Source organism: Acomys russatus, chromosome 5 (genome assembly GCF_903995435.1).
Source record: "Acomys russatus chromosome 5, mAcoRus1.1, whole genome shotgun sequence".
In the NCBI taxonomy this organism is placed as follows: Eukaryota; Metazoa; Chordata; class Mammalia; order Rodentia; family Muridae; genus Acomys; species Acomys russatus.
Window position 1 is genome coordinate 11357279 of NC_067141.1, and position 26760 is coordinate 11384038.

Here is a 26760-nt window from a genome sequence, read left to right on the forward strand (position 1 = left end):
TGAAAGGGAGGGGAGAGCCGAGACATGGATGGACTTTGAAAAGACGCCAACTGAGAGGAGTCAGGCACTGTGAGATCCCACGCTTAGGCTGTCCACATAGCAAAGCTTTTAAAATCAGAAGGCAGCTTAGTGGTTGCCAGTGGTCGCCAAGGGGCAGGATGATGGACAGGGAGCCTGATGGTCCCTTTGATGGGTAATGAAGATATTCAGGAGCTGGGTAGAGGTGATGGTTGCGTAAGCTTGTGACCTACTAAGTTCTAATGAGCTGTATACCATGAATGAATAAGATGGTGAATCTCATAGTCGGTGTTTTACCACAGAGAATGTTAGGCTAAGTATTCAAAGAACAGCACCAGAGGCATCATAGTATCCCTATTTGTGTATTCTTAGCGACCTACAGAAAACAAAACAAACAAAAACAACTGGCCCCTAGCAGCTCTTGTTCCAGACCCTGAATTCTGAAGTGCTTCATAGTCTGGACCACGGAACACAGGCAGCATCTTTACCTCGAGAAGATGCCCCATGACTGACGCTAGGCAGGTCTGAGAATCCACCAGCAGTTTAAAATTTGCATTGATTTTCTTTGTGCTGTGCAGTCAGGGAAATCTGGCATGTGGGTGAAGTTAAAGGTCTCTCTCTCTCTCTCTCTCTCTCTCTCTCTCTCTCTCTCTCTCTCTCTCTGATCAAGCATTGCAAGAAGCGGCTGGAGCGCCGGATTGTCGGTGCGACCAACCGATGGCGTTTTCCCCAAGAGCATTTCTGTGGAGACCTGCTGGCACTCTCCCAGATGTGCAATGTTCTAAACATAGACCTTGATGAAGCACTGAAGAAACCAGACAGGTGAGTGGGGCCAAAGGTCCTTGACAGGGAGGGAATGGCAGCCCTAAAGGGAGAGGAGACACTTGATAACCAGACCCTGCTGACTAGATGGTTCAGGACTGCTACAGGCATGTCCATGAGGAAGCGTCACTGGAGGTCTATGCCTAGGACTGAACAGGGTCTGCAGTGAATCCTTGCTTTGACAAGGTCTGTTGGTGGTGACAAAAGAGCTTTGGACCCTCACAGGATTCTAAATTTATCATCCGGGGACCAAATGATCTCTTGAAAAAGCTCCATGGCTAAGTGTGCAGATGTTTCTCATAAATTCCCATTTCCTCCATCTGTAAGTAGCCTCAGCCCCAGGCTAGACCATCACTTCTCTGAATCATGAGTTCTGCCTGTTCAGAGGACACAGCAATGGATTGGGTGCTTCTGCCCTGGCTTGATGCCATTAATATCTGCGGTGGCGTTGCTTGTCCCATGAGTTCATGACTAAGTCCAGCTAAGCAGAGGTTACCCCATGGTGATCCTCCATCTTCTGGAATAGAAGATCTGCCGGTCCCATGTTTGGTGAGTGACTGGTCAAATGTGACTTTTAGACAGGGCTGAACCTCACTGAGTGTCACTTTTGTCATCTGTGGAATGGTGACGATGGACACTCCCTTGAAAACTCACTGGGCGATTAAACTCACTGGGTGCATTCTATTGGGCTGTATATTAGAAATGCTTGGTATTATTCTTATAAGTAGCAGACTGAATAAATTGAGCAGTTATCTTAGTGGAATCTGCCACAGTGTGGGGGAAATGGTTTTACTTTCGTGAACACGGGATCCCAGTTCTGTCTTTGTGATGGGAATCTATTCCTGGGGCTGTGAGAAACTCTTGGAAAACACCGTACAGGTTCTATGTTTTTTCTGTTTATTAATGTTTTTATATTGATAGACAACATTTAATTTGGGTAATAAAAGATGTGTTCTTAGTAACACCGCATGCCTTTAGATACCGGGAGACTTTCAGATGTCACTCTCCAAGGCCAGTTTGTGTGGCAGTGTCTGGATTGTACTGTGTAGCACACACATGCCTCCCAAAGCATGCACAGTTCCCCAATCCTGGCAATCAGTAAGCCCTAGCCTTGCCTCTGGTGTTGTAATCATGGCTTCTCCCACATGGGGTCACTGTCACTTTGACAGAAGCCAGATCAAACCATAGTAAACATGTCACATCAAGGGTCACTCAGCTCCCAGCTTCCAGTTATTTTGGGTCTGTAGTTGTGCCTTAGACAGGTCAATGCCCTGGGTGTCGTCCAGCTGGCCAGCTCTGTTTGTTGTGTCTGTGGGTTTCCAGGGCGTTGGGCACTCTGGGGCTGCTCACTCCTAGATATTGTCTGGGGCTTTGTATATGGCTTTGCCTAGAGTCCAGAGTGGAGTTAGGGGCTGAAAGACACAGAAGGGTTGACTCCCTTCAGATAGCTATAGTTTCTTATATGCAGATTGAGCATGCTCTCTTATATGACACTGTTCATGGAAAAACCTTGAACAGACACACTGAGTAAAAAGTAAGTCAAGCTATCTTGGGGGTGTTCTGGCGTATGTAGATGTACACCATCACTTACCCAAAGAAGCAGCACAGCAGAAGTGATGTCCAGCCAAGGCATAAAGGAAGAATCCTCCCTCTAAGGATTCAAGCATGCTAGAAAATGGTGGCCCTGGCTGATGTTTTCCTGCTGAGGAATTTTTAACCAGAACATGGCTGCCCTGGCAAGAGATCACATCCAAAGGCCTTCTAGGCCTGTGTGATCCAGCTGGAATACAAACACGCCTTTAATCTAGGAGACAGAGGCAAGCAGATATGAGTTCAAGGCCAGCCTGGTGTAGAGCAAGTGTCAGGCAAAGAGAAGCTTAGGTCCAGGCTTGGTGGGACATGCCTTTAACCCCAAACAGTGAAGGTAAAGACAGTTTGTAGAAGGAAGCACCTATCGTTGAAAGCAGTGTCTAATTGAGGGGCAGAAAAAGTGACTCAGAGAAACATATGCCGGAATAGGATACACCCAGCAGAGAAGATGGGGAAGCTAACTGAAGGGAAAATGCAGGGTGGGGGAGGGGGAAGCAGTTTCACCAGGAGTTTTTTACAGAGAGAGGTTGAATGAGAGAACAATCTAGACATAGGCAAGACAGAATGAGCCAGAGAATGAGAAGGAGCCAGGAGATTAGAAAAGACTGCTGAAGTCAGTTTGAGGCCAAGCAGAGCAATTCCAAGGCCGAGAGAAAAAGCCGGTTTAAATAAGTCAGCTGGGAGAAGAGTTTGAGCCAGAACAGCTGAGTTGAACCAGCCAGCCCAGAGCTTAGTAAGAACAAGAAAGGGTGAGCTTAGTAAGCAGTAAATGTCAGAGGCTGAAAACATTCTAGGCCTAGGTTAGATTGGATGGAGGCTAGAAGCTTCCAGGACTAGGCTTAGGTTAGCAGACAGAGCCAGTGAGCCTCCCAGAGAACAATCGAAACAGGTAAGTAAAGCTCCTTTTACATTTTCCTTTCATCCTGCCTGCAGTGTCAAGTCTGTGTCAAAGTCAGGAAGGGTAAGCAAAGACAACAGGAGACTCCTTGACAATTTATCAGGGCACAATTCTGGGAGAGGAGGGATTTTAGAGATACAGGACTTGCGTTATAGGGAAAACAAAAGAGCAAATAGCAGCCAAGTGCAGGCTTAATGGTCGGCCCCTCAGATATTCACTCTTCTGCTCTGCCCAGGCATCTTTGTTTTATAGGGAAAAGCTCTGAGATCAAGAGGCAGGTCCTAAGGTCATGTGGAGGAAAAAAAAAATGACTGTACTGGAACCCAGGTCTGTGCAATTTTCCTCAGGTAGTCAGAATGGAGCCCTTGACACCCTAAGTATCAAGCCAACATCCCCATATGTGGCTTGTTGCAGGACACCTACACATCCATAAGAAACTTCCTGAATTCCCTTTTTTTCTTTCTGCATCATGGACCACAACTTGAGGGAGCAAGTGCCAGCCTGGGAGCACACTACCATTGCCTTCCACCACGACTTCACAGGGCAGTTTCCCTCCCGGGGATCCTACTGTGAGCCAGCATCCCGAGGTCTACTAAGCCTGTGCAGTAAACAGCTGTCACCCTCAAGAGAGACAGTGTGGCCATTTTGTCACCCGGCATCTGCTGGCTCGGCTGGTCATGGGGATGTTTGTAGGCGGGTTGAGCTCATGAGCAGTGCTACGTATTTTCCAAAACCCATCACTTCCATTTAAGGTGATGGTCTGAACTCTTAACCTCGCCAGCTCCTCTCAGCCATGCCACCTAAGTGATTGAGGGCGGGTATGAGGGTGGTTGAGTTCAGCCCATCACTCCTGCTGGGTAAACAACTCAGCCTCCCAGTACCTTCCTGAGGTTGAGTCATTTGCAGCCACCTCTCTCTTGGAAAGGGTGGCATGCTGTCACTATTATTCCAGAAACAGGCTCCCGCCCAAAGCGCCTCCACGCACCTGGCTCATGAAGGCTTCTGAATCACTTGGGAACAGCCCTGCCAAGTGGACACGAGGTTACACAGACCAGATGTGGTCTCCAAGTATCCCTTGGCTGGTTGGCTTTCTTGGGACAGTCATCTTCTTACTGAATATGTGACTCACGTTTTCGTTTATTTCCACACTCCGTGTGTGGAGTACACAGCGTCTGTGAAAAGCATTATTGCTCTTGTTATTCCTACTCATGGACTCAGCAGACATTGGCCGAACACTTACACAGTGACTTGCGCCAGGGCCTCAGCAGTAAACAGACACCTGGTCTGTTGTGTAGAAGACACAGGAGCAGGGCAGGCAACCAGAAGACATTGCAGGAGTTTTAGTGAGAAAGTCTTGGAGGTATGTGTGGGGCTCGGGGTGCTGGCCCAGAGACAACAACAATGAAGCTTTTCCTAAAGAAGGTAGTAAGAGCCCCAGGAGAATCAGGAAAGCCCATACACAGGTATAGGGCTCGTGGGTGTGTGAGGACTGCATCCCGGAAGGCAGGAAGGACTGCAGTCTGAGTAGGAGGCACAAGCCCACATTGAGATGGAAGCTTGTAGCTTTGCCAAAGAGTCTATGGGGACACAATGGTGGATCCCCCAAGCGGAGAGCCAAGGCCAGTTCTGTATGTTGTGTGGGGTGTGAGTCCAAGGAGAGGATGTGATACAGGCTGGGAGGGTGGCCACATTGGGGAGATGAGAAGTAGCCTGGACTAAGGTTGAGCAATGAAGGCAAAAACACGTGAGCGTTTCATCAGATGGAGGCAAGTGATCAGACGTGACTGTGCCCAGTTTGACTGCCTTGGACCTGGGAGTCCATTTCCTGAAACAGCATGTGGGGTAGAAGAACAGGGTAGGGTTCGGGGTAGACTATGAGGCTAGTTTTCAGATTTCCTGAAATCCAGATGTCCAGATGATTACAGTTAGTATCCTAGAAAAGACCATCCTATGCTCTTCTCCAGAAGACATTTATTGAGTGCCAACTGTATGCCGTTGTTTTAGAGACTTCCCAAAAGGAAGTGCCATTCCACAGGCAGGGATAGCCTAGAACACCTCCTTGGTAAGGCATGCTTAATAGAAACAGACAGGGATTTGTATTTTGGGTCAACCACATTGAGAGTTGGGGAAACTCTCACACACACACACACACAGAGAGATGTGATAAGGTAATGTTTTAGGGATGCATGCTCTAAGGATAGATGACACAGGGATACTGTACTGATGGATGCTGTGGGGGATGGATGCTATAGAGACAGATGATGTAGGGATACTGTAGTGATGTTTGTTGGGGGGATGGATGCTGTGGGGATGGGTGATGTAGCAACTGATGTTTAAGTACAGTATACAGTAAGAGGGGTTATGGTCCAGTGTCTGAACCCTGTTATGAAATACTCTCATGAAGTTGCCAAATAACTGTAGTCATATCGGGAAGAAGAAACAAGTACCCCAGGTCACACAGCCAAACTAACAATAAACCCAGAAATAGCTAGATGGAGCCACATGGCCATCTAGGTCCCATCTGGTGCAGAAATTTCAGGATTTGCGGCTGGTGTCCTTCTTTCTCCAGCTGCTGGTTCCAATGATGGGTTAAGGCATACAGAGCCCGTCACCCATGCTTCTCGTAAGTGTTATAGTTAGAAAAACGACTTACTAGTAACTGGCAGGTCTTCTGTTTGTGTTTTCCCTCAAGATTATGCATCTCAAAATTCCAAAAGCTTCTCTCTGAGAACATCATGAACGGTGGCAAACGAAGCGGGGAAGCAGGTGAGTTGTCTCCCATGGATTCAAGAAGAACTGCGCTGGCTTCGTGGGCCTCCCATGGTCCCCGTGGAGAGGAGCCATCCAGTGGCAGATCTCTGTTCTGTGAACCACAGGTCTTTTGCATCATGGTGTCTGACATGAAACGGGTGTAAACATTCCTGTATGTGTGATGAGTAGAGCCGTACTCCACACACACAGATACATGTGACAACGGGCGCAATACAGACAAGCACACTAACGTCAGTAAGTAGCCTTTAGCGAAGTCCAAGCATAGCATTCGGGCACAGGTAGCTGGGTTTTATCCCTTTGGAATTTGGCCAGTCATGATTGACATGGAGCTTAACAGGAGAATGTCCACTGAGCCAGGTAAGGGAACTGGGAAGATAACTATGGTCTCTCTCTTTCTCTGTCTCTGTCTCTGTCTCTCTGTCTCTGTGTCTGTGTCTGTGTCTATGTCTCCGTCTCCCTCTCCCTTCTGCTCCCTCTCCCTCCCTCCCTCCCTCTCTCTCCTGTATTTTTGTTACGTTGGAGATTTGAACCTGGGACCTCATGTATGCCAGGCCTGCACAGTGTCACTGAGCCACACCCCTCCTCCAAAATCAGCCTCTTAAAGGAGCGCTTTGGGATTAAACATTGCAGAATGGTTGCCTGAGGCCAGAGTCAACCTCATTTCTAAAGGAAAACTAATAATTTATTCTCATCTGCCTCTAATGGACCTAAAGAAGCAGTCTGAGACTTTCTTAAAGTGAGACTTTCTTAAAGAATTCCAGGACTGATTAGTGATGTCTGACATGCAATGGCCATCTTCAAATTAAGATTGATGTTCAGAGAGGGAGAATGAGGGATCTATAACTTTCTTCCTTTCTATAATCACCCCACATATATGGAACTTTTTTCCTAACCAAGCATAAACAAAGTGCCCGAGGTCATCCAAGATTTAACACGCAAACTCAGTTTCTTAACTTCAACATGAAGCAATATCTTAAGTCAGTAAAGAGGAGACAGGGTAAAGGAAGAGAAAACAGGGACCCAGAGTCATACCGTTCAACTTTCTTGCCAAGAAACAGCAAGAAGGTTGGGCGTGGTGGCCTACACCTTTAATTCCAGCACTCAGGAGGCAGAGGCAGGTGGATCTCTGTCAGTTCGAGGACAGCTTGGTCTACAAAGTGAGTCTAGGACAGCCAGGGCTGTTACACAGAGAAGCCCTGTCTCAAAAACAAAACAAAACAACAACAACAACAAAAAAGAAACAGCAAGTAGTCCTCTAGATCATGTCTGGCTTGAAACAATTGTCCCCTTCCCCAGCCTCTCCCCCAGCTCTGTGCTAACCATAAGAATTAAGTCATGCTGGGTGTAGTAGTGCAGGCCTTTAATCCCGGCACTCAGGAGGTAGAGGCAGGTGGATCGATGTGAGTTCAAGGCCAGCCTGGTCTACAAAGTGAGTCTAGGACAGCCAAGGCTACTCAGAGAAATCCTGTCTCGAAAAAACAAAAACAAAACAAACAAGAATTGAGTCATTCAGAGTCCTCTCCCCTCATGCCTCACCTTGGCCTGCCAGCTTTGCATTGGTCACCTGCTTTCCTATCAAGACCTCTTCTTAACCATCTATGGCAGACACAGGCCAGACTGCCCCACATAAAGCATGCCACAGTTTGCAAAGGGCTTTCTTTAGAGCGCCATCTTACTTCAATATAAAGCGCCAAGAGAGTCCACCCAAGAGGTTTCCTAAAGGTCCTTCTGAGCCATTTTCCAAGCCCCTGAGTTAGCAGCTCACATGCCTTGGAAATCTACAACGTTGTCAGCGACACTAGGAATGCTGGCTGCTGTAGCATTGCTCATGTCATGCCCACTCAAAGCCAGAAAGCACTTGGGACCACACTACACTATGGCCTCAGGAAGCCACTTGTCCCCACTGTCTGCTTACTAAGTCCTATGCATCTTCAGGGAGCAATGTTCTTGAACTGTGACTTGGCATCGTTTTCTCTCCTCAGATGTGCTTCTAGAATGCCTCGGCTTCAAGTGGGAACTCCATCACCCTCAGATTTTTCAGTCTGAGACATTGGCCAGGCTTTACCTGGCATCCCTGATACAGAACACAAAAAGCCTCCCAAGGGACCTGGACAAGATTCTGAAAGGTAATCTCCTAGGGGACCTGGGACTGGAGCCACAGATACCCTCGGCATTCAGAGAACCTGGCTTGGCACATAGACATCCTCATTAGTGACAGCTCATGCTCTGTGATGCAAGCTCAGCGTGTGCTGAGCCTTCTTCCTCAGCTGTGAGGTGGGATGTTAGTTCTCACTGAGTGACTCCGGAGCCCAGAGGAGGTAACAGGTGTGGGGTTCTAGGACAATACCTGGCACACAGCAAGTTCTTAGTGCATCTCCCATTATTGTCTGTGCAATCAACATATCTTATCCAGCCACATATGAAATAGATTCTACCTACTTAGAGTAGACAAGATGGGCAATGTTAAACCTCCCAAAGAACTTTCTAGAAGGAAAGCATAGTTCTGAAATCTGTGACACATTTGCCCTGTTCACGAAGGTTAGAAGTTTACACGTGTGTTTTCCCCCTCTGTTCCTTTACCTGATGTTCTTTTTCTCAACTTATCTTCTTCCACAAACACTTTAGGCCACTTCTTTTATTCTCTCCTTTTTGCATCCTAACCACCTTGGGCCTCTTCTTTCCTAGTCCATAATGTCTTCTTCAGTTACAACATCAACTTCTTCGGGCAGCAGCCTGCCCCCCACTCCAGACTGGTTCATAAACAGGTCACATGGAAAATCCACAGTCCCCAAAGCCAGCCAGCATGCTGGTCAGAGTCGGATTGCATTTCCAGGTCATGGAAACAATGCCTTGTTTTGGAGCCAGGCAGGCAGCCAGAGCCCCCAGTCCCTGAGCCTGGAGTGACTCTCCAACCTGCTACACTCCACCTGGTTAAATAGCATCTGACACGGCATAGAGCCCCTGAGAGTCCCCGCAGAAGATGGAGGCCTGAGCCCCTTCTCATGAGGTCTTTGCAGTTTCCCTGTGGCCTCTAGAACAGGGCTGCACTCCTCCATCATCTTTCCAGAGCTCAGGTCAGCTCACTGACAGAGCCACGATGGAGGCTCTGGTGACTTAAAGAGGGAGTACATTGGAAATTAAGAGCCTGCGTGGGAAAGGGGGCCAGTGCTCATGCTAGCTTTAATGGGTCCAGAATAGTGTCACTGAAAGGAAAAGACTAGGTCCTGCCCCTCTAATCCAAGACCCCGACTAGTGACAAGACCTAGCTAAAGATGTCAGAGAAGACGCAGTGATGAGAACTGTGTGCCATGACTATCACTGCTCACATACTGATAAGTGCCAGGACAAGCATTGCCGGGATGTCCCATGGGACAGTCACCACCCTCTCTATGCATTTAGGCATAAGCAGAGCTTCTGTTCCCAAGGCTGCACACTGATTTCACAATCATTGCTTGGGGTCTTGTCGGGAATGTCTGTGTGCTGTGCTGGGGTGGGCACGGAGAAAGCTTCTGGAAGAGTGCTGGAGAGCAGAGCTCGTAGGCTCCTGAGGGGCCTCACATGGGTATTCATCTTCTTTCCACCTAACATCCATGGGCAGCTGACCTAGGAGCTGGCGTTTACTGTCCAGGATGAAATCCAAGGGAAAAGCCTCGTCTACTAAGCGCACCCCAACAGCCTTGATTTCCATAGACCTCGGGAGCATGGCTAGTGAGTGTCCTGTCTGTCTGGGTGTGGGTGACCTAAGCTGGAGGGAAGTTTGAGCCTGTGTGTCTGTCTCTCACTCTGGCCTAGCTGATACGGTCCTTTCCTTCAGCAAACACTTGATGCTCTGCTTACACCAGGCATCTAGGGGAATAGAAAAACACTCCCAAATGATGATGAAATATGGTTAAGTGGCACAAGCCATTATAATACCAGCCATGCCCTCCTGTGTGCCTACTGTGTGTGGGCATTTGTGTATAGTGTCTTTCACTTACTGTAGTGGGGGGGGTGGGTGGGTGATTTGGTGAGAATATCCCACAGGGGTCCATGCAATCAGGCCAAGAGGAAAGTGACCCAGAGCTAAGTAAGACCTGGCACTTAGTGGGTACAGAGGAAGGCAAGGGCACTTAGTGGGGACTTGATAAATATCTGCCAAGTGGGAGTCTGAATGCAGATAAATGTCAGAGGATTGTCAGGGGCTGCATGCCCCAGCCCCATTCAATCCATAAACGAAGGTAACAACATTTTTAAAAAGAAGAGAGCCACCACATGGATGTCATAGCCTCCTACTCATTTGTCACAGCGATCAGTAGGTGGTCGCTGTGTTTCTACTTGCACCTTGCTCTGCCCATGGAGCCCAGGAACCAAAGCCAATCCTAGATGCGGGGAAATGCAAGCGGGGTGGGGGGGGGCAGAGAGCAAGACATAGAAAACACATGCAGCTCAGCGGAGGTTTCAGTCAGCCATTATGGCAATACTAAGAACACTAGGGGGAAGCTGGGACTTCTGGGCCACTTTGCAGCTTCCTGTGAGGCTGAAGCTGTTTCAAAGTAAGTAGTCACCTCTAAAGTACACCCACCAAACAACCAAAGCAAATACAGGCGACTTGCGCCAAGGTCCAGGCTGCACACAGGGTGGCGGGGCCTCATTCTCCATCTCCGTGTTGTATTTCCCTCACTAGCTCAGCCAGCCGGGAAGACCAAAGAAAGGCCCCCTGTAAAGAAGGTCATCATTTCCTTGAAGATCAATGACCCTGCAGTCACCAGAGTTGGTAATGTAACCCACCCTCATGTTTTGAGAAGGCCACTGAACAGGGCACCCCAGAGACAAAAAGCAAAGAGCAAAACACCGGCAAACACGTGATACCATGCCTTTCCTCAAGAGTACTGAGCAGGGACTGGGGAGGTGGCTCAGTCAGGACCGGGCCTGATGCATGAGCATGGGACCTGAGTTCAGAACTCCAGAACACAAGGGAAAGCCAGATGCATGCACATCTGTGACCCAAGTGCTGGGTGGGGTCCGACAGGCAGGCAGAGGCAATCCCTGGTCACTGGCCAGCCAGCTTAGCCAAACTGATGACATCTATGTTCAGCGAGAGACCCTGCCTCAAAAAAAAAAAAAAGTGGTGAGTGTTTGACAAGACACCTGATATTCACACGTGTGCGTGCACGCGCATGCACACACACACACACACACACACACACACACACGTAATGATGAACAGTGCAGAGAAAGAAGAATTAAGGGGCCTGGGACACTAGGAAAAAAGAGAAGAACGCAGATTTCTCCTAAAGACCAGGCTGGCCACTCATTAGGGACCAAGGTGCAGGAAAGGAAGGAAATGCAGGCTTCTCACACCTGGGGCGGGGAGGAGGGGGAACTGAACTTTCTTACAGAGCTCACACCTGTTGGTAAGGGGCACTCACAGGCCCACCCTTTTTTACCAAACAGCATTTGACTTGTCCCCATCCTCACAGTCCCGCTCTGGCTGGCTTCCAGCAGTAGTAGGAGGTCCCTGCAGAGAGTTCAACCTTTCCCCAGATCTCCCAATCGGTCATCTGTGCAAACACAGCGTGCACGACACGCTGTGATGACACAGGTCTGTGGGTAGGTAGGTCAGGAGCAAATGCCCTGGAGCACAGGTGCAGCTTGTAGTCCTCAGAGCACACAGCAACAGCAGAGCAATACTGTCTTGGAACGTGCTGCATTTGAGGGGGGGAGGGGGAGGCCAAGTCCATCTGATCTGTAGCCAGGCAGTCTGGTTCCTAAACCATTAAATGAAACTGGCTCTTCCCAGGAGAGACTGGCTTTTTTTCTGATGTTCTCAGACTCCAAGGGAGACCCATCATTAAACTTTCATGTCATGGATCTCGAGAGAAAGCGCACCTGCCAGTACATAACACTCATTACAGATTCAAGCAGACACAGTCCTGTGGGGCCGTGAACCCCAGGTTAGGGGATACTCAGACTCTGATGGCAGGCTGAAAGGAAGATCTTTATAGTAAAGATCAGGTTCTCAAGGAAGCTGCGGGTCCAGGTGGTCACCTGCCCCGGCAGGGTCTGTACCCAAGGCAGCACTGCCCACCTTTCCCCCAAGCACCTCCACCCCGTCCTGGCTGCAGAAGTAGTGAGGTCTTCGGGTGGGCACACCAAGCCCATGCTAACGGCTCCCCCCTCTGCTGCTATCTCCCCAGCCTTCGCCCTGGCCCTGAAGCACCTCTACATGAAGGACGTCGAGATGAGCGTGGACAACGTGCTGGGCGTGCTGGCTTCTGCTCACATCCTCCAATTCAACAGCCTATTTCAAAAGTAAGGATGGCAGGTGGGGCAGGCCAGCCCGGGCAAACTGGGAGTGCTCTTGGTGGCTCATTTCACAAAACAGTCCTCTTTCTTGGAGTTCCTTTGTACCAAGCATGACTTAGGACCCAGAAAGGGACAACACAGAACTTGTACTAATGCATTAACTGCTTATGGCAGGCCCCATTATTTTTATGCAGGGCAGCCAATGATTCTTTCTTTTGTAAAGACTTACTTATTTATTATGTCTTCATGCACACCAGAAGAGGGATTCAGATTCCATTACAGATGGTTGTGTGAGCCACCACGTGGTTGTTGGGAATTGAACTCAGGACCTCTGGAAGAACAGCCAGTGCTCTTAACTGCTGAGCCATCTCTCCGATTTCCCTGAGTTCATTTTTAAATAAAATGTGTTAAGTACACACACCCCTAAGCTGGCTTCCTTACTTCTGGACCTATCCCCTCACCTCTCAGTTCAGACAAAGCTTTGTTTTATTCTTGAAAATATCTTTATTGTTGAGAGTGTTGCATAGACTCACCGTTTTGCTGCTGTTGTTTTTCGAGACAGGTTTCTCCATGTAGCCCTGGCTGTCCTGAAACTCTCTCTGTAGACCAGGCTGGCCCTGAACTCATAGAGATTGGCCTGCAAGTCTGCCTCCCGAGTGCTAGAATTAAAAGTGTATGCTACCACTGGCTGGCCATTGTAAATCCTTTTCAAGGGGGAAAAAGATGCATAGGTCAGCCAGTGAGTTGCCCAGATGACAAGGGCACTTGCCACAGCCCAGTGACCTGATTTTGTTACCTAAGATGCACCTGGTGGAAGTAGAGACTCAATTCCCTCAAATTGTCCCCTGACCTCCACCTGTCTACAGCGGGACCCTGAGGACACATCTCAGTACCTTTACCTGCCTTGAGTGATGTAGCCCAATGTGGCTTGGTCACTAGCCCCCAGTTATCAAAGGGCGTCTCTGCAGACTTCAAAGCACCTGTGTGCATGAGAGGTGCAGGCGTTGCTTAGTCCTGTAGTAAGCTGCCAATTTACCACATGCCTCTGTGGTTTGTGTCATAAACTGTGGCTCATCATCATCACCACCCCTGCTACTGACTCCCTGGGATTTGCTGAGGACGAGGGGACACCACTCCAAAGCCTGGAGATGCCGTGTTGGCCATTGTCAGATGCTGTTCTCAGCTCTCTGCAGGGTCGTCTTCAGTGTTCCTGATTTAGCTTTACTAACAAGGAGGAGACACCGGAGAGATGCAAAACTTGATTCCACATAGGGCAGCCAGAACCCCAAACCTGTCGTTACTAAGCACACTGCCCCACTCGGCTTGGGCGAGATAGCCATGTTGCCATTTGCTTCTGTAAGGTCCTAACTCCTCCTATGGCCCTGGCCTGGGGGACAGGGGGGTGAGGGGCGGTTTGCTTATTCAGCCCTCATTTACTCTTCTGCTCCTTCCAAAACCATTACTTAGACTTCTCTGGGATGCCAAGGAATCAGAAAGGGACAGATGGGCAGGTGGCTGCACTTGGAAGCTTATGGCTCAAAAGTCCCCACAAGACAGGTAGTAAGTCAAAGAGGGTGGAGTGAAGTCAACGGCTCCCAAATACTATGTTCGGGCTGGGGAGGATTAACTTCAAGCACAATTCGCGTCTGTGATAAGCAAAGGTGCTTCTCTGAAATGCCCCTTTTAGCAGCCTGTGTAGTTCTTCTGTGTTGCTGCGTTTTGAAGGCTACGTGCACCACCTGGAGAGCCTTTTGTGAGATTTGTCTTCCTAGACTACCCTGTTCCCTCTCCAAGCTGCAGGGACGTATAGCGACTGCATGCGGTCAGTCCTGGAGGCGGGAATGGAGAGGGGTTATGCCCTGTCTGATTGTCCATACAACTGTGATGCAATTTGGTACCAAGGCTTAGGGCAGATAGGACCTGCCTGGCTCATTTTAACCTCCTCAGGCCTCAGTGAGTTGTAGTTTGGGTTGTAGCTGATACAGTCATATTGCATAGCCCAAGCTGGTTTTGAACTAGCAATCCTCCTGCCTCAACCTCCTGAGTGCTTGCATCACAAGGACATGCCACAGCTCCTGACAAGGCTCAGTTTGTCTGTATAAGTGAATGACTGTCCCACCCAAGCCAACAGATGACACCAGCTACCCTGAAGAGGGCAAGGGATAGGCTTTCTCCTGAGGAATCTGGAAGGATTTCACTCATTGATTTTTAGAGGCCACATATTTGGATTCAATACGATGTGTTTCCGAGCCATTGAGGATTCCTGGGGGTACCTGAGGATACCTCAGGCCACATACCCCACCTGAAGCTTCTTACAGGCTCACTGGGGATATAACTGCTCCACAAGCCAAGGACCTCAGGTGCTCAGAGCTCTGGACTGATCTGTGAGGGACACACTGAGAGGGGCTTATGGTCTGAGAAAGTCTCCCAGGATGTTTGTATGACCAGACTTGCGGGGCGGTGTAGCTGAGCATGATGGGAGGAGAGCAGCTAAAGCCAGAGTCAGTCTGTGTCTTGCAGTTGTCTAAGGACGCTGGCCTTGACTGTGCAGGCGATTGATCAGTGGGAAAGTCAGACTTTGCCTGAGACTCCCCATACTCCTTATGTCGTAGCCAACACCCACTTCAGCTCGGGCCAAGTCTGTTACTGTAGTAACTGTGGAAGGTGCAGCTTGCTCACTTGGGTCATTTCCCGGGCCCCACATATTGGGAGGGTGGCCTTCCTCTGGAAGGGGGTCTCTGGCCACCATCACTGTCCTGCCTCCAATACTGGAAGCCCTACACGACTTCTAGAACCCTGTTCCCGGCATATCCGTAGATGATCCAAGAAGAGCCGGTCCTCTATTCCCTTCCCTCCTCCCTGCTTTATCCTGAGTGCCAGAGCAGAAAGAACTTTGGTTATAACGAGCCGAGCCTGTTGACCTGCTCATAAGCCTGGGCAGATGGGACCTGTCCCCAGATTCTTCAGATGACCTCAGTGGGCTCAGTCATCTACGTCAGAGGCCATGGCAGGCCTGCCACACAGCTGAGCCTGTGTTTGAGAAGCTGGTGCTCCAATTGACGGGCGTATGCTGGTCGAGCTGAAGAGGGTGGTGTGTGTGACTATGCATATGTGCGTGTGTGCTCATGGAGTAGGACAGCACTGTCTCGGGTCACTCGCACAGCACTGTAACTTTGAGCACCAGGTGTGCAGGTTGTCTCAGCCGAGGCCCTGGTTCGTGAGAACTCAGCCTGTTGCTGAATCACACACATCCTGGAGGTCTTTGAGGGATGGGATCTGTGCACACACGCATGTGTCACGTGGTGATGGTGTGTAGGCTCTCTCATCGGTGTCTACCCTGCTACTTGGCCTGGGCTCACAGCTGAGACCATGGCCACCACAGGATGACTCAGGGTGGCTGGAGAAGAAGAGGAAGGGAAAGGTGAGTCCGGGGTTTAGGATGAGCCTGGGTCATATGGGACCTCAGAGGTCACATCAGCAACATCTTCCACTTGGTTTAGTCGGCAGAGCAGCTGACCCGAAGCATGAAGAGACTATGACAGGGGCCCCTCTGTGCCATGGCCTCGTCCTTCAGGCCCTGTGGGAGGCTGGTACTGAGGTGGAGCTGGGAGGCACAGAGGTCCTGAGCTAGGTTTGGGGAGCAAAGGGACAGGCTTAAGAGACACGAAGATGAAAACAGATGGGCTTTGCATGTTTATGAACCAGAGGTGTTAAAACAGAAGGAAGGGGGTTCTAATAGGCCCCAGCAGAAGTGGAGGTATTCTAAAAAAGACACCGTGTCTCTCAATCTGACTATCAGCCTGTTGAAATGATGGACCACCGAGAAATGAAAATTCCTCCCAGGGATCTCATGTTGAGGGAAGGAAAAGGTGCCAACCAGAGGAGGAAACCTGTCTCCCAGAGAGAGAGTTTACACAGTTCCAATAACTTGTCACGTGACCATATCAGATGACACAGAAGCCCAGACAGTGGTGGACATGGACACACCTTGACTGGGACTGCTCATATGCGCATGTCCTTGATTTTCTAGTTAAACTTCAATCTCACATCCGGACCCCAAAGGCAGAATTGGGGTGGTGTGGTTCACTGGATTGCGTCTCTCTTTCCAATGTGATGTGGCCGCATTGAATAAATCTCCTTTTTCTGATTTCTAGTTTTAATTAGGCTCTTTTTTTAATTTAATAACTTATTTTATTTTATGTGCATCGATGTTTTGCTGCATGTATGTCTGTGTCAGGGTGTTGGATCCTGGAGTTACGGACAGTTGTAAGCTGCCACGTGAGTGCTGAGACTTGAACCCTGGTTCTCTGGAAGAGTAGCCAGTGCTCTTAACTGCTGAGCCATCTCTTCAGCCCCTAATTCGGCTCTTTTAATTAGCTTATTGAGAATGGTGGGTACCCTTGGATTGGGACTCAGGTTGTGACCCTTAAGTTCAGTCACAAGTTCACCATAGACCTAAAATCAACTGGGCACAGTTCTCCTGTGCTCCCACGACCATCAGGGACATGGTCAGTCTCCCTGCATCAGCAAGACCGTTCTAGAACCCAAGGGTGGAGAGTAGCTTGGTCATGACCAGGTTATTTAGCCATTCGCTGGTTCTTACCTTGTTCTGGCACAGGCTTTTAAAACCAGCTCATGACAGCCTGGTCTACAGAGCGAGTCCAGGACAGACAAGGCTACACGGAGAGACCCTGTCTCAAAAAACAAAAACAAAAGCAAAAACAAAAAAAACAGCAGCAACAACAACAACAACAAAAAAAACCAGTGCATGATATAAAACAACTGGACACATTAAAAATATTTTTAGAGAATTAGAAAGAAAAACAAGGATGGGGAAGCTGAAACTTGTCCACCATAACACCCCACACTCTGATCACAGGTCACTACACGTTCAGCTCTGAACACCCTTAGCTGAGCATTCCACTACGGCCAGGGGAAACTTGATGAATGACGTGAGATGGGAATTAAAATCACCTAAGCATCTAGAGACACAAGTTACTTTGTGGAGGTGTAAATGTCCTCAGCGACAGCCAGAGAGAAAATGGGCAGTGAATCTCTCTCTTCTTTTTCACATTGGCAAAGGTGCCACAGCAAAACAAGCTAGTAAAAGCAGTTCTCTAAAGGCACAGGGGCTAGGGACCCCCTGCCCTCTGGCCACTCCGGGGGTCCACGAGATGGCTCGTGGGGGAAAGATGCATGTCACCAAGTCCAAGAACCCGAGTTTGATCCCTAGGAACCCCCAAGGAGGGAACTGCCCCCTACAGGTTGTCCTCTCAATCCCATATGCATGCCTTGACACTCACATACCTACACACATGTACACATACATGCAGTCAATAATTCAAGTCACTGCTTAGCTCTTTTATTTTTTCATTTTTTTTTTAATTATTTTGGTTTTTCGAGACAGGGCTTCTCTGTGTAGCCTTGGCTGTCCTGGACTTGCTTTGTAGATCAGGCTGGCCTCGAACTCACAGTAATCCCCCTGCCTCTGCCTCCCGAGTGCTGGGGTTAAAGGCATGCGCTGCCATGCCCGGCCTCACTGCTTAGCTTTTAAGTGAATTTCAACTGAGTTTTCAATAACCACAGGGTGATAACAAACACAAAGGATGCCTGTGAGCTCACCTCAGGCTCACGTCTCCCTCTCTCTGCACAGCAGCTCTGTCGTCCTTGCTTTTCCTCTACAATTTGCACGTGCCGCAGACCTGCCACGTGCTTTTTCTGACCACATGTGGGGTGGTCAGCATCCGCGGCTCTCTCTCCACAGGTGTGTCAACATGATGCTGACCAGACTCTCACCGAGCACTGTCAAGAACTTCTACTTGGCCGGCTGCAAGGTGAGAATGGCCGGATGGGGTTGTGAGCCCTGGGAGGTGCCCGGGCTTCAAGAGCACCCAGATCCTGAGTGTCACCCACCAGGCCTAAGTCCAAACTATCTACTCAGAAGCACCAACTCAAGAGTAGAGATGTGGGAACAAGAGAACAGCGTAAAAGGCCTGAATCTTGGGATTTGCGAGTGGTTGCTAGCATGGCTTTTCTCACCGAGGCACCACATACCTCCTAGAGCACAGATGGGATCCTGAGCTCTTGTGCCACCCGGGCCCAGTCAGCGTGTCCGTGTTGGGGACAGTAGTGCATTAGCAGGGGACAGTGGACACGAGGAGGAATGCAAGCTGCTCAGAGCTCTAACTGCTGAAGGCCAGTGCTGCGTCCCAAGCCTTACCTCCCGATTCCAGCACCATCACACCCACTCCCCCAGCCACTGCTCACTGTGACTAGAGGCACCCTAGGAGACAGGCTTGTTTCAGGGTGACAGTTGACACAGCCAGCGTGTCACGATGCTGTGTCTCAGTGTGAGTCAAGAATCACCTGGCTCTCCTAGTCGCCACAACAGTACCAGAAAGTCACTCTTGGTAACATCCCTGCATTCTGGTTGCCATTTCTCAGCAAGTCTTTTACTTGGAAAAACCCAAATCCCAGGACATGCAAGGTCTACCAAGACTCCCTCAAGATCCCTCATTCTAAAAGCCCTTTTCACATACCCCTCTCTCTTTTTTTTAAATCAATCTGAGAATTTTGTATAGTATGTTGTAATCACACTCACCCCATCCCTTAAACTCTCTGTTCCTTTTCCCTAACCAAGGGCTACACACTTACACACTTAAAAGGCCTCCCTCCCAGCGGGCATCAACGGCAGTAGCTTCTTAGCTAGAGTGGTATTTTGTGTCCTACCTTCCCTGAAGTCCCTGTCTTTTCATTTCTTTTCTTTTCTTTCTTTCTTTCATTATCATTATCATTATCATTATTATTATTATTATTATTATTATTATTATTATTATTATTATTAATTTTAGTTTTAGTTTTTTGAGACAAGGTTTCTCTGTGTAGCCTTGGCTGTCCTGGACTCACTTTGTAGACGAGGCTGGCCTCGAACGCACAAAGATCCACCTGTCTCTGCCTCTCAAGTGCTAGGATTAAAGGCATGTGCCACCACCGCCTGCTCATTCTTACTTCTAAAATGTATGCCAGAGCAGCGTCTGAGCTCCGCACGGGTTATCCACCCAACCCCCCCAGACTTGCAGTGGGTCACTGAAGGCAGCCCAGGCCCTTCAGCCTACAGGCTTCTGCTCAAGCAGTCTGAACAGTGGCTGGACCAGTTGCTATGTGTGACCACAGAAAGAAGGCATCTTGGAACCTTAGTTTCTCCATTGGTGACATAGCGATTTCTGGGAGCTGACCTCATAGGGGTGGTTTAAATCAGTGGAGTTTAATACTCTAATGGTTGTGAGTATCCTCTGCCACACAAACTCTCCATACTCCCAACCTCCCCTACACACACACACACACACACACACACACACACACACACACACACACACAGAATCTGTGCCAACCCCAGCATACTATGTATGAAAATTGGGCACAGCTGCATGCAGTGACACCACAAGCCAGCAGAGGGGGCTGAGAGCCAAGCATGCTTTATCCCATCCCTTCCTGTTTGCCTCTTCAGTACAAGGAAGAGCAGCTCACCGAGGCCTGTGAGAAGTGGCTGGCAATGAACTTGGTCCCTCTGGTGGGCACAGAGATCCACCTCCGACACATCCCTCGGCATCTACTGCACAAGGTGCTGAAGTCGCCCAGGTCAGCGCTGGTGTGCTACCTCCAGGGTGGAGGGGGGTTGGGGTGGAGGTGGGGGAGGGGAGGGAGAAGCAGGGGCTGCTGGGGAGAGGAGATGTGCCAGTAAAGGCCACACCCACATTCCAGTGAACTTGCCATTTAATTCCCAATTCCCTGCTCTCCTGGACAGCCAGGCCATGGATGGGAGTGGAAACTCAGGGTGCTATATGTGGGGTCAGGAAGAGAGAAATCCTTCAGGCTCCTTCTAGGTAAGGACCTGCTAGTGTCAGCTGTCTCCTTACCTGCCTAGGTCAGAGAAGCAAAAGTCTATTGCTTAAGTCATTTAGGAAAAAGGATCCTGACAATGTTCTTTCATATTAATGAAAATTTGGAAATCAGGGAAAGGCAGAAAAAAGAAAAGAAAAAATCTCTCACCCCAAACAAGATTTCATCTCTAGTCCCAACTCCTTTGCCAAATATTTCTAAACCTGGATGTTCATCTGCCTGCTTGGTCTCTTTGTCAAAGCTAAACACCCCAATTTTCTGAGCCCCCTGCCCTTGCTGTATACCCCTCTCCTGGCACATTGTCCTCAGAATACACTAGAGCATTGGGACACTCTTCTGGACACTGCTTTGACCTCATCTTGACCACGAGGTTGATTCTATTTCCAAACCGAGCACTCCACGGTGCCAGTGCCATCCCAAGGCCAAGCCTCCATCATTTCTCACGGCCTCAGGCAGCAAGGCCGAGATGCTTCTAGTGTGCCTCCTGCTTCTGGCTTTGACCCATACAAGCACAGTCTGTCCCCACAATTGTATGGTCTGACACAGCCCCACCCGCATGGACCGCCCTCAGACTCTCCGCAGAGGCAGCCGCAACTGTGCTTGCTTCCTCCTGCGTGAGCTCCCTGTCCTGTCCTGCCAAGGTCTGCCGTCTCCTTTCTCCAGCCATTCATGGAGCCATGGCCCTTAGCCGATTCCTAAGGTTTTACCAACATTTGCGTCATCTCAGTAACTAGCCTCTGGTGTATGTGTTTCTTCTTCTCAGATTCTTTCCTTACATTATACTTCTAGAAATGATATTGCCAAGATGTTCTTAATTCCTCTTTCTCAAATATTTTATTTGAAAAATTCAAGCGTCAGGGACAACAAGCATGGTGCAAAGAGCACTGGCTCGTCTGACTGTATCTATCACAGACTGAGCACAGCCCAAGGTGAGAATGCATGGGATAGCTCAAATGCTACCATCAGGGTGGGGGTGGGGGGAGATCCGCTGTTTACTGCTGTGATCTCTTGGCTGCCAGGGCTGCCCTGCCAGTATGGTTGTCCAACACTGTGAGGAAGGACTACACCATACTTGGCACTCCTTGAGGCAAAGAGGAAGATGTGAGGCTTGCTTTCTACTGAACGTGGATTGGCTCTATACCATCACAGAGTAGAAAAACTCAATCAACTGTCACTGTCACTCCCAGGGTCACCCTTTGCCCTGAGTCACTCATCTTAGAGTTCTGTGCCTGCTTTGTTTGCATGTATGTGGTTTTATGTACACACACATACACACACACACACACATGCTCTCTCTCTTTCTCTCTCTCTCTCTTTACTCAACTGGAGTAACCATGAATAGGTGCTCCTTCACCCCAAATGCCAGCAGTGATGGTTTCCTAAGAAAGAGAATTTAAAAAAAAATCTAATGACAAGGCAGTTACCAACTTCAGGAAGTTGCCATTGGCATGATACTTGGTTATCACCAACCCAGTTCTGTCCCCACTAACACTTTTTTTTCTCCTTCTAATTCAAGGCTTAGTTTAGGAGTACATTTTATTCAGTTGCCAGTCAGTTGTACTGGTTCGTTTTTGTTGTCCACTTGACACAATCTAGAGTCACCAGGAAACAGGGAACCTCAACTGAGGACCTGCCCAGGTTAGACTGGCCTTTGGCCCTGTCTGTGAGACATGTCTTGATTGATAATTGACATGAGAGGGCCCAGGCCCAGGACCATCCATAGGCAGATGGACCTGGGCTGTATAAGAAAGCTAGAGACACAGAGAGAGAGAGAGAGAGGAGAGAGACAGAGGGATGGAGGGACGGAAGAGAGGAAGGAAGAGAGAGAGTTTGCCAAAAAACAGCATTCCTCCATGGTTCCTGCTTGAGCTTCTGGCTTGACTTGCCTCACCCCTGGACTGTGACCTAGAAACATCAACTGAAATAAACCCTTCCCTTCTCTGAGTTGCTTTTGGCCAGAGTGCTGTGTCATGGCAACAGAAAGGCAACTAGAACATTTAGTCTCTTTGGGACTCTTTTCAGATGGCTCTTGGTGCCCACGGATAGTTTCTAAAGACAGGTTCCCTCTGGGTGGATTTCAAAGGTGGGAAATCTTATTCTACTTTAAAGGAATATTAGTAGTAAAAATTTTATTTAGGAAAAAAAAAAGCCCCAAATGTTTGTCATATTCTTGTGGTAGAAAGTGTCCTGCTTTTAGAAGCTACCGAGATGGCTCCATGCTTAAGAATGCTTTTTGTACAACCATGAGGGCTTGAGTTCAGATCCCAGCACCCCCATAGCAAACTGAGAATGGCCTCATGCATGCCCATAACCCCAGTGCTGGGGAGTGGGTAGAGATGGGATTGCAAGAGCTTGCTGGCTGCCGGACTAGAAGAAAACCATAAGCTTCAGGTCCAGGGAGAGGCCCTGCCTCAAAGTACTGAGGCACACAGTGACACCTGATGCCCTCCTTTGCCGCGCGCACGCGCGCGTGTGTGTGTGTGTGTGTGTGTGTGTGTGTGTAGGGGGTGGTCTCCAAATAGTTGCTCCATGCTGGATCTTAACCTATCCTACTGCTAATTTGGATTCACCAAGTGACCCCCCAATGCCCTCACATCAACAGAGGCAGGAGGGCAACTAGGTAGAGTTCTAGTATCGAGGAACATTATTATCTAGGAAGAGCCTAGAAGGCAGCTCCAGAGCAGCAGGGCACTGGGGGGCCCTAGTCACTCGTGCTGTGATTCCCTATGTTTTTCTCGCTCTTGTACCCACTACCCTCCACTCCACCCTCCAACAGAGCAAAGGTCAGGACACTGAAGAACATGTAAACATGGCATCTGTAGACATTACATAACACCATCCATCCCTCTCCTTGGAAAGGCTGAGCTGTCCCACACTGGTAACATTTCACTGAAAGAGAGGGGAAAAAAACCCAAAACAAAACATCTGACCACATCCAGAACATCGGTGATGGCACAGGCCTGACAACATACTCACCAGGCAGGAAAATAGTTCCAGAGCATTACGTGTCAAATGTCTAGACTTTCCAGCCTGGCAGACTGTCTGGAGGAGGCACCTGTGCCGACAGGTCAGAGTTTACCGCACACGGATCTACGTCCTCAGCCCGCACACCCTGAAGTGGACGAAGACTCAGGCAGCCCAGACTCCCCACATCCTCTTAGGTCGGTATCAATCTTCAGCAGCCACTGGCTTCATGGCAGCTTGCATCTGCAATCCCACACTGGGAAGGTGGAGGCAAATGGATCCCAGGAGCCCACTGGTCGTCAGCCTAGTTCAGTCAGTTAGTAGCAGGCCAGTGAGAGGACCTCTCAGAAAATGAGGTAGAGCAGGGTTGAGGTCAACTTAATGTCAACATCTGGCCCCTACATACACATGCATACACATGAACACATACATATGTACACATACCCACCCCCAAGTGTAACCAGGTTAGAGGCCCTCCCATCAGGGCATTTGTTGAGGAGGATTGGCACCACTTTCTACATGAGGAAACACCTCCTTCAGTAAACGAGCACTTTTGCCAGCCATGATACTGCATGGCCTCCCTTTCAGCGTCCCCACCCCTACACTACTGTAGTCGCTGCCTCTTAGATCAGAGAGCTGATGAGGACCTGGGCAGGCCCTCAGCTGGCACAGGAGCCCACATTCTACCTTCAGCATGGCACCTTTCCCCTCTCCATCATGGCTGTGAGGCCTCCCAGAAAGAGTCAACCAGGTCTGGGTTACCCGCCCTGAAGAGGTTGTGTGAGGCCAGAGCAGGAAGCATGGGAAAAGGCCAACCTTGGGGCCAGGGACAGAGCATTCCTAGGCCCCACTCAGCTGACTGGGCAGCCACCTCTGTCGCTTGACTCCCAGCCTGTCAGAAAGGCACAAGGATCCATAGCCTTTTCTCAGCGAAACCTCTACCCTGGCTGCCCAGCATTTCTCTCTGAATGTCCCTGAGCTTGACTTCATTTTTTGGTGGGGGTATTCTCTATTTTGAAAACAATCTAAAGTAAACTATATGCAAATATGCACTGTTTTCCTGACCTCCTGGGCCTCTGGGCTTAATTTGTTTTCAGAGAATGTGGTTCTCGGTTCATTCCCCTTGTAGAGGTCACTACCAGGTGACCCTGTGCTTGTAACCCCAATTTACAAAACCCCCATTCCAAGTTCTCTGTTCCTGGAAGCCAAGCCCCAAGGCCCATCCAGTTCCCCTCTACACAAAAGTGTACCTTACAACAGGAGGTCCAGTCCCTCTGTCTCCAAGATCCCCTACTTCCTATCTATGACCCGGGGAAGCTCAGAATCTCAGAAGTTCCCTAAACAAAAAGACACAGGTGAGATGGCTTAGCAGGTAGGAAATATTTGCTGAGTCTGGGGTACATAGTGCCACAGGAACAGGGAGATGTTACCTCAACAAAGTGGAAGGTGAGAGCTGTGTCTCCAAAGCTGTTCTCCAAATACAGGTCAGAACATATGTGCACTTGTACACACACACACACACACACACACACACACACACACACACACGTACATGTAGATATGTAACATTTTTTAGAAGAAAAAAAAAAGAGACACCCCTACCATTCTTGTCACTCCTGTCACACACTCTTGACAGTAACCCTGAGCCGTCTCACATGGAATTTCTAAAGCTGGTCCTTCTCTGACAAACAAGAACGATGCCTACCAAATATTGAGCACTTGTCAAACACACAACACTCTGAGTACGTTCTCCAGAGGCCTCATCCTCAAAACAGCTCAGGGTGCTGGTACTGTCACCTATAGTTCTTACCTGTGAGGTCACAGGAAATGATTAGTCAAAGCTGTGTTTCCCCTCTCCCACGCAGTATGCCAACTGGATTTGAGCCCAAGTTAGAATGGACTCTGACCCATGGCGTCCCCAGATTAGAATACCTATAAGGCCTGTCTCCTTACCAATGGTCAAGGTCAATAAGAATGTTGATCTTACTGTTTTGCTCTATAAACATTGAACATTTGTGTTATCCATATGTTCAGGCACATGTAAGGAAGTCATAGGACAGCCTGTAGGGATCAGCCTCCTTCTGCCACCATGGGTCTCGAGGATTGAACTCGGTCCATCAGGCTTGCCGGCAAGCACCTTTGCCTGCTCGTCCATTTCTCTGGCTGATTTTACTGTAAAAGTTTTTTTTTTTTTTTTTTTTTTTTTTTTTAATACAAAACACAATACAGTTACTGATCTAAATGTACAAATAGTGAGATTCTGCCATAAATTAAGAAAGAAATTGTCAGGTAGTGGTGGTGGTGCATGCCTTTAATTCCCAGCACTTGGGAGGCAGAGGCCTGTGAATCTCTGAGTTTGACACCAGCCTGGTCTACAGAGTGAGTTCCAGGACAGACAGGACCACACCTGTCTTAGAGAGAGAGAGAGCTGAGAGAGACGAGAGGAGGAGAAGAGAGGAGAGGAGGAGAGAGAGGGACGGAGAGGAGAGAGAGAGAGAGAGAGAGAGAGAATTAGAAAATATTAGGCCAGGGATGCTCACACACAGGCAGGTGGAGCACTGTGAGGTTGAAGCTAGCCTGGCCTATATAGTAAGCTCCAGGCCAGTGAGACCCTGTCTCAAGCAAAACAAAAACCAAACAACAACAAATAAAACACTACCGATGAAGCCATTCACCTCTTTTCTTCAGTGCTATTCTGTTCCTAAAAGCAAGGAACTGGCTGGTAGAAGCTTGTAGGCACCCCCATCATGTGAGTGAACTCTCTCTGCATACTTGTGCACCCACAAATAATGCATTATATTGTCTTGCAAATCAGCATCCTTACAGTGGTAGGAAGGTACCACAACCAACTCACTGTGTCCAGGCCGTGTGCTCCCTCCCAGCCCATGCTGATGTGTTTAATCAGACTTCTAATTCTAAGTGCTGCACAGGGTTCTGTGGACCAAACCCACAACCATCTCCTTTCATTCCTCTTCTAAAGGCCTTTTATTTTATTTAGTCTTTTGCTGTACAGCATAGCAATGGATTTCCTTGTTCATGGCCCGTTTGTGTGGGCGTGGCTTTCTCCACGGTCAGTGTGCAGAAAGGAGGTTTATTGTTCATGCACAGCATTTTTATTGAAAAATAAAATAAGAAGACAGTGTCTTATGCAAGACAAGGATTTTCTCCCAAAGAACAAGCGTCAGTTAAGTGACATTGTCACGGCTGCAAGCAAATACCAGGAGGCGGACAGTGCAGGGTGGGGGATGGGGTTCCATCTGCACTGAAGTCTCCAAAGCTCTTGGATTAATTAAAAGCAGGTGTGAATGTTCTCCTTGTGGTCACTTCCTGCGGGGGCTAAACCAGCCAAGCCTAACCTTTTGACACAGACAACATTGTCATCCACAGTGCTCAAGTTCAAGGACTGTGCAATGAAGTTACATATATATATATATGTGACAGTGCTTTCAACAAACTTATGGCCTTATATTGGGCTGCACCCATTACTCTTCTGGGTCCACGTGACATACAGG

The 26760-nt window shown here is 48.9% G+C and overlaps 1 protein-coding gene across 1 annotated transcript in view; it reads left to right on the forward strand.

Annotated features, from left to right (window-relative positions):
• Positions 1-673: 673 nt before the first annotated feature.
• Positions 674-26760, forward strand: part of Btbd16 (BTB domain containing 16) — a gene marked incomplete at its 5' end in the record, with an annotated part of 50265 nt that continues 24178 nt past the window's right edge. Inside the window, 7 exons of the mRNA XM_051145428.1 lie at positions 674-840; positions 6021-6094; positions 8083-8226; positions 10764-10853; positions 12277-12391; positions 18150-18219; positions 19893-20023. Of these exons, the coding sequence (XP_051001385.1) occupies positions 674-840; positions 6021-6094; positions 8083-8226; positions 10764-10853; positions 12277-12391; positions 18150-18219; positions 19893-20023 (791 nt within the window). The remainder of the gene's footprint in view (positions 841-6020; positions 6095-8082; positions 8227-10763; positions 10854-12276; positions 12392-18149; positions 18220-19892; positions 20024-26760) is intronic.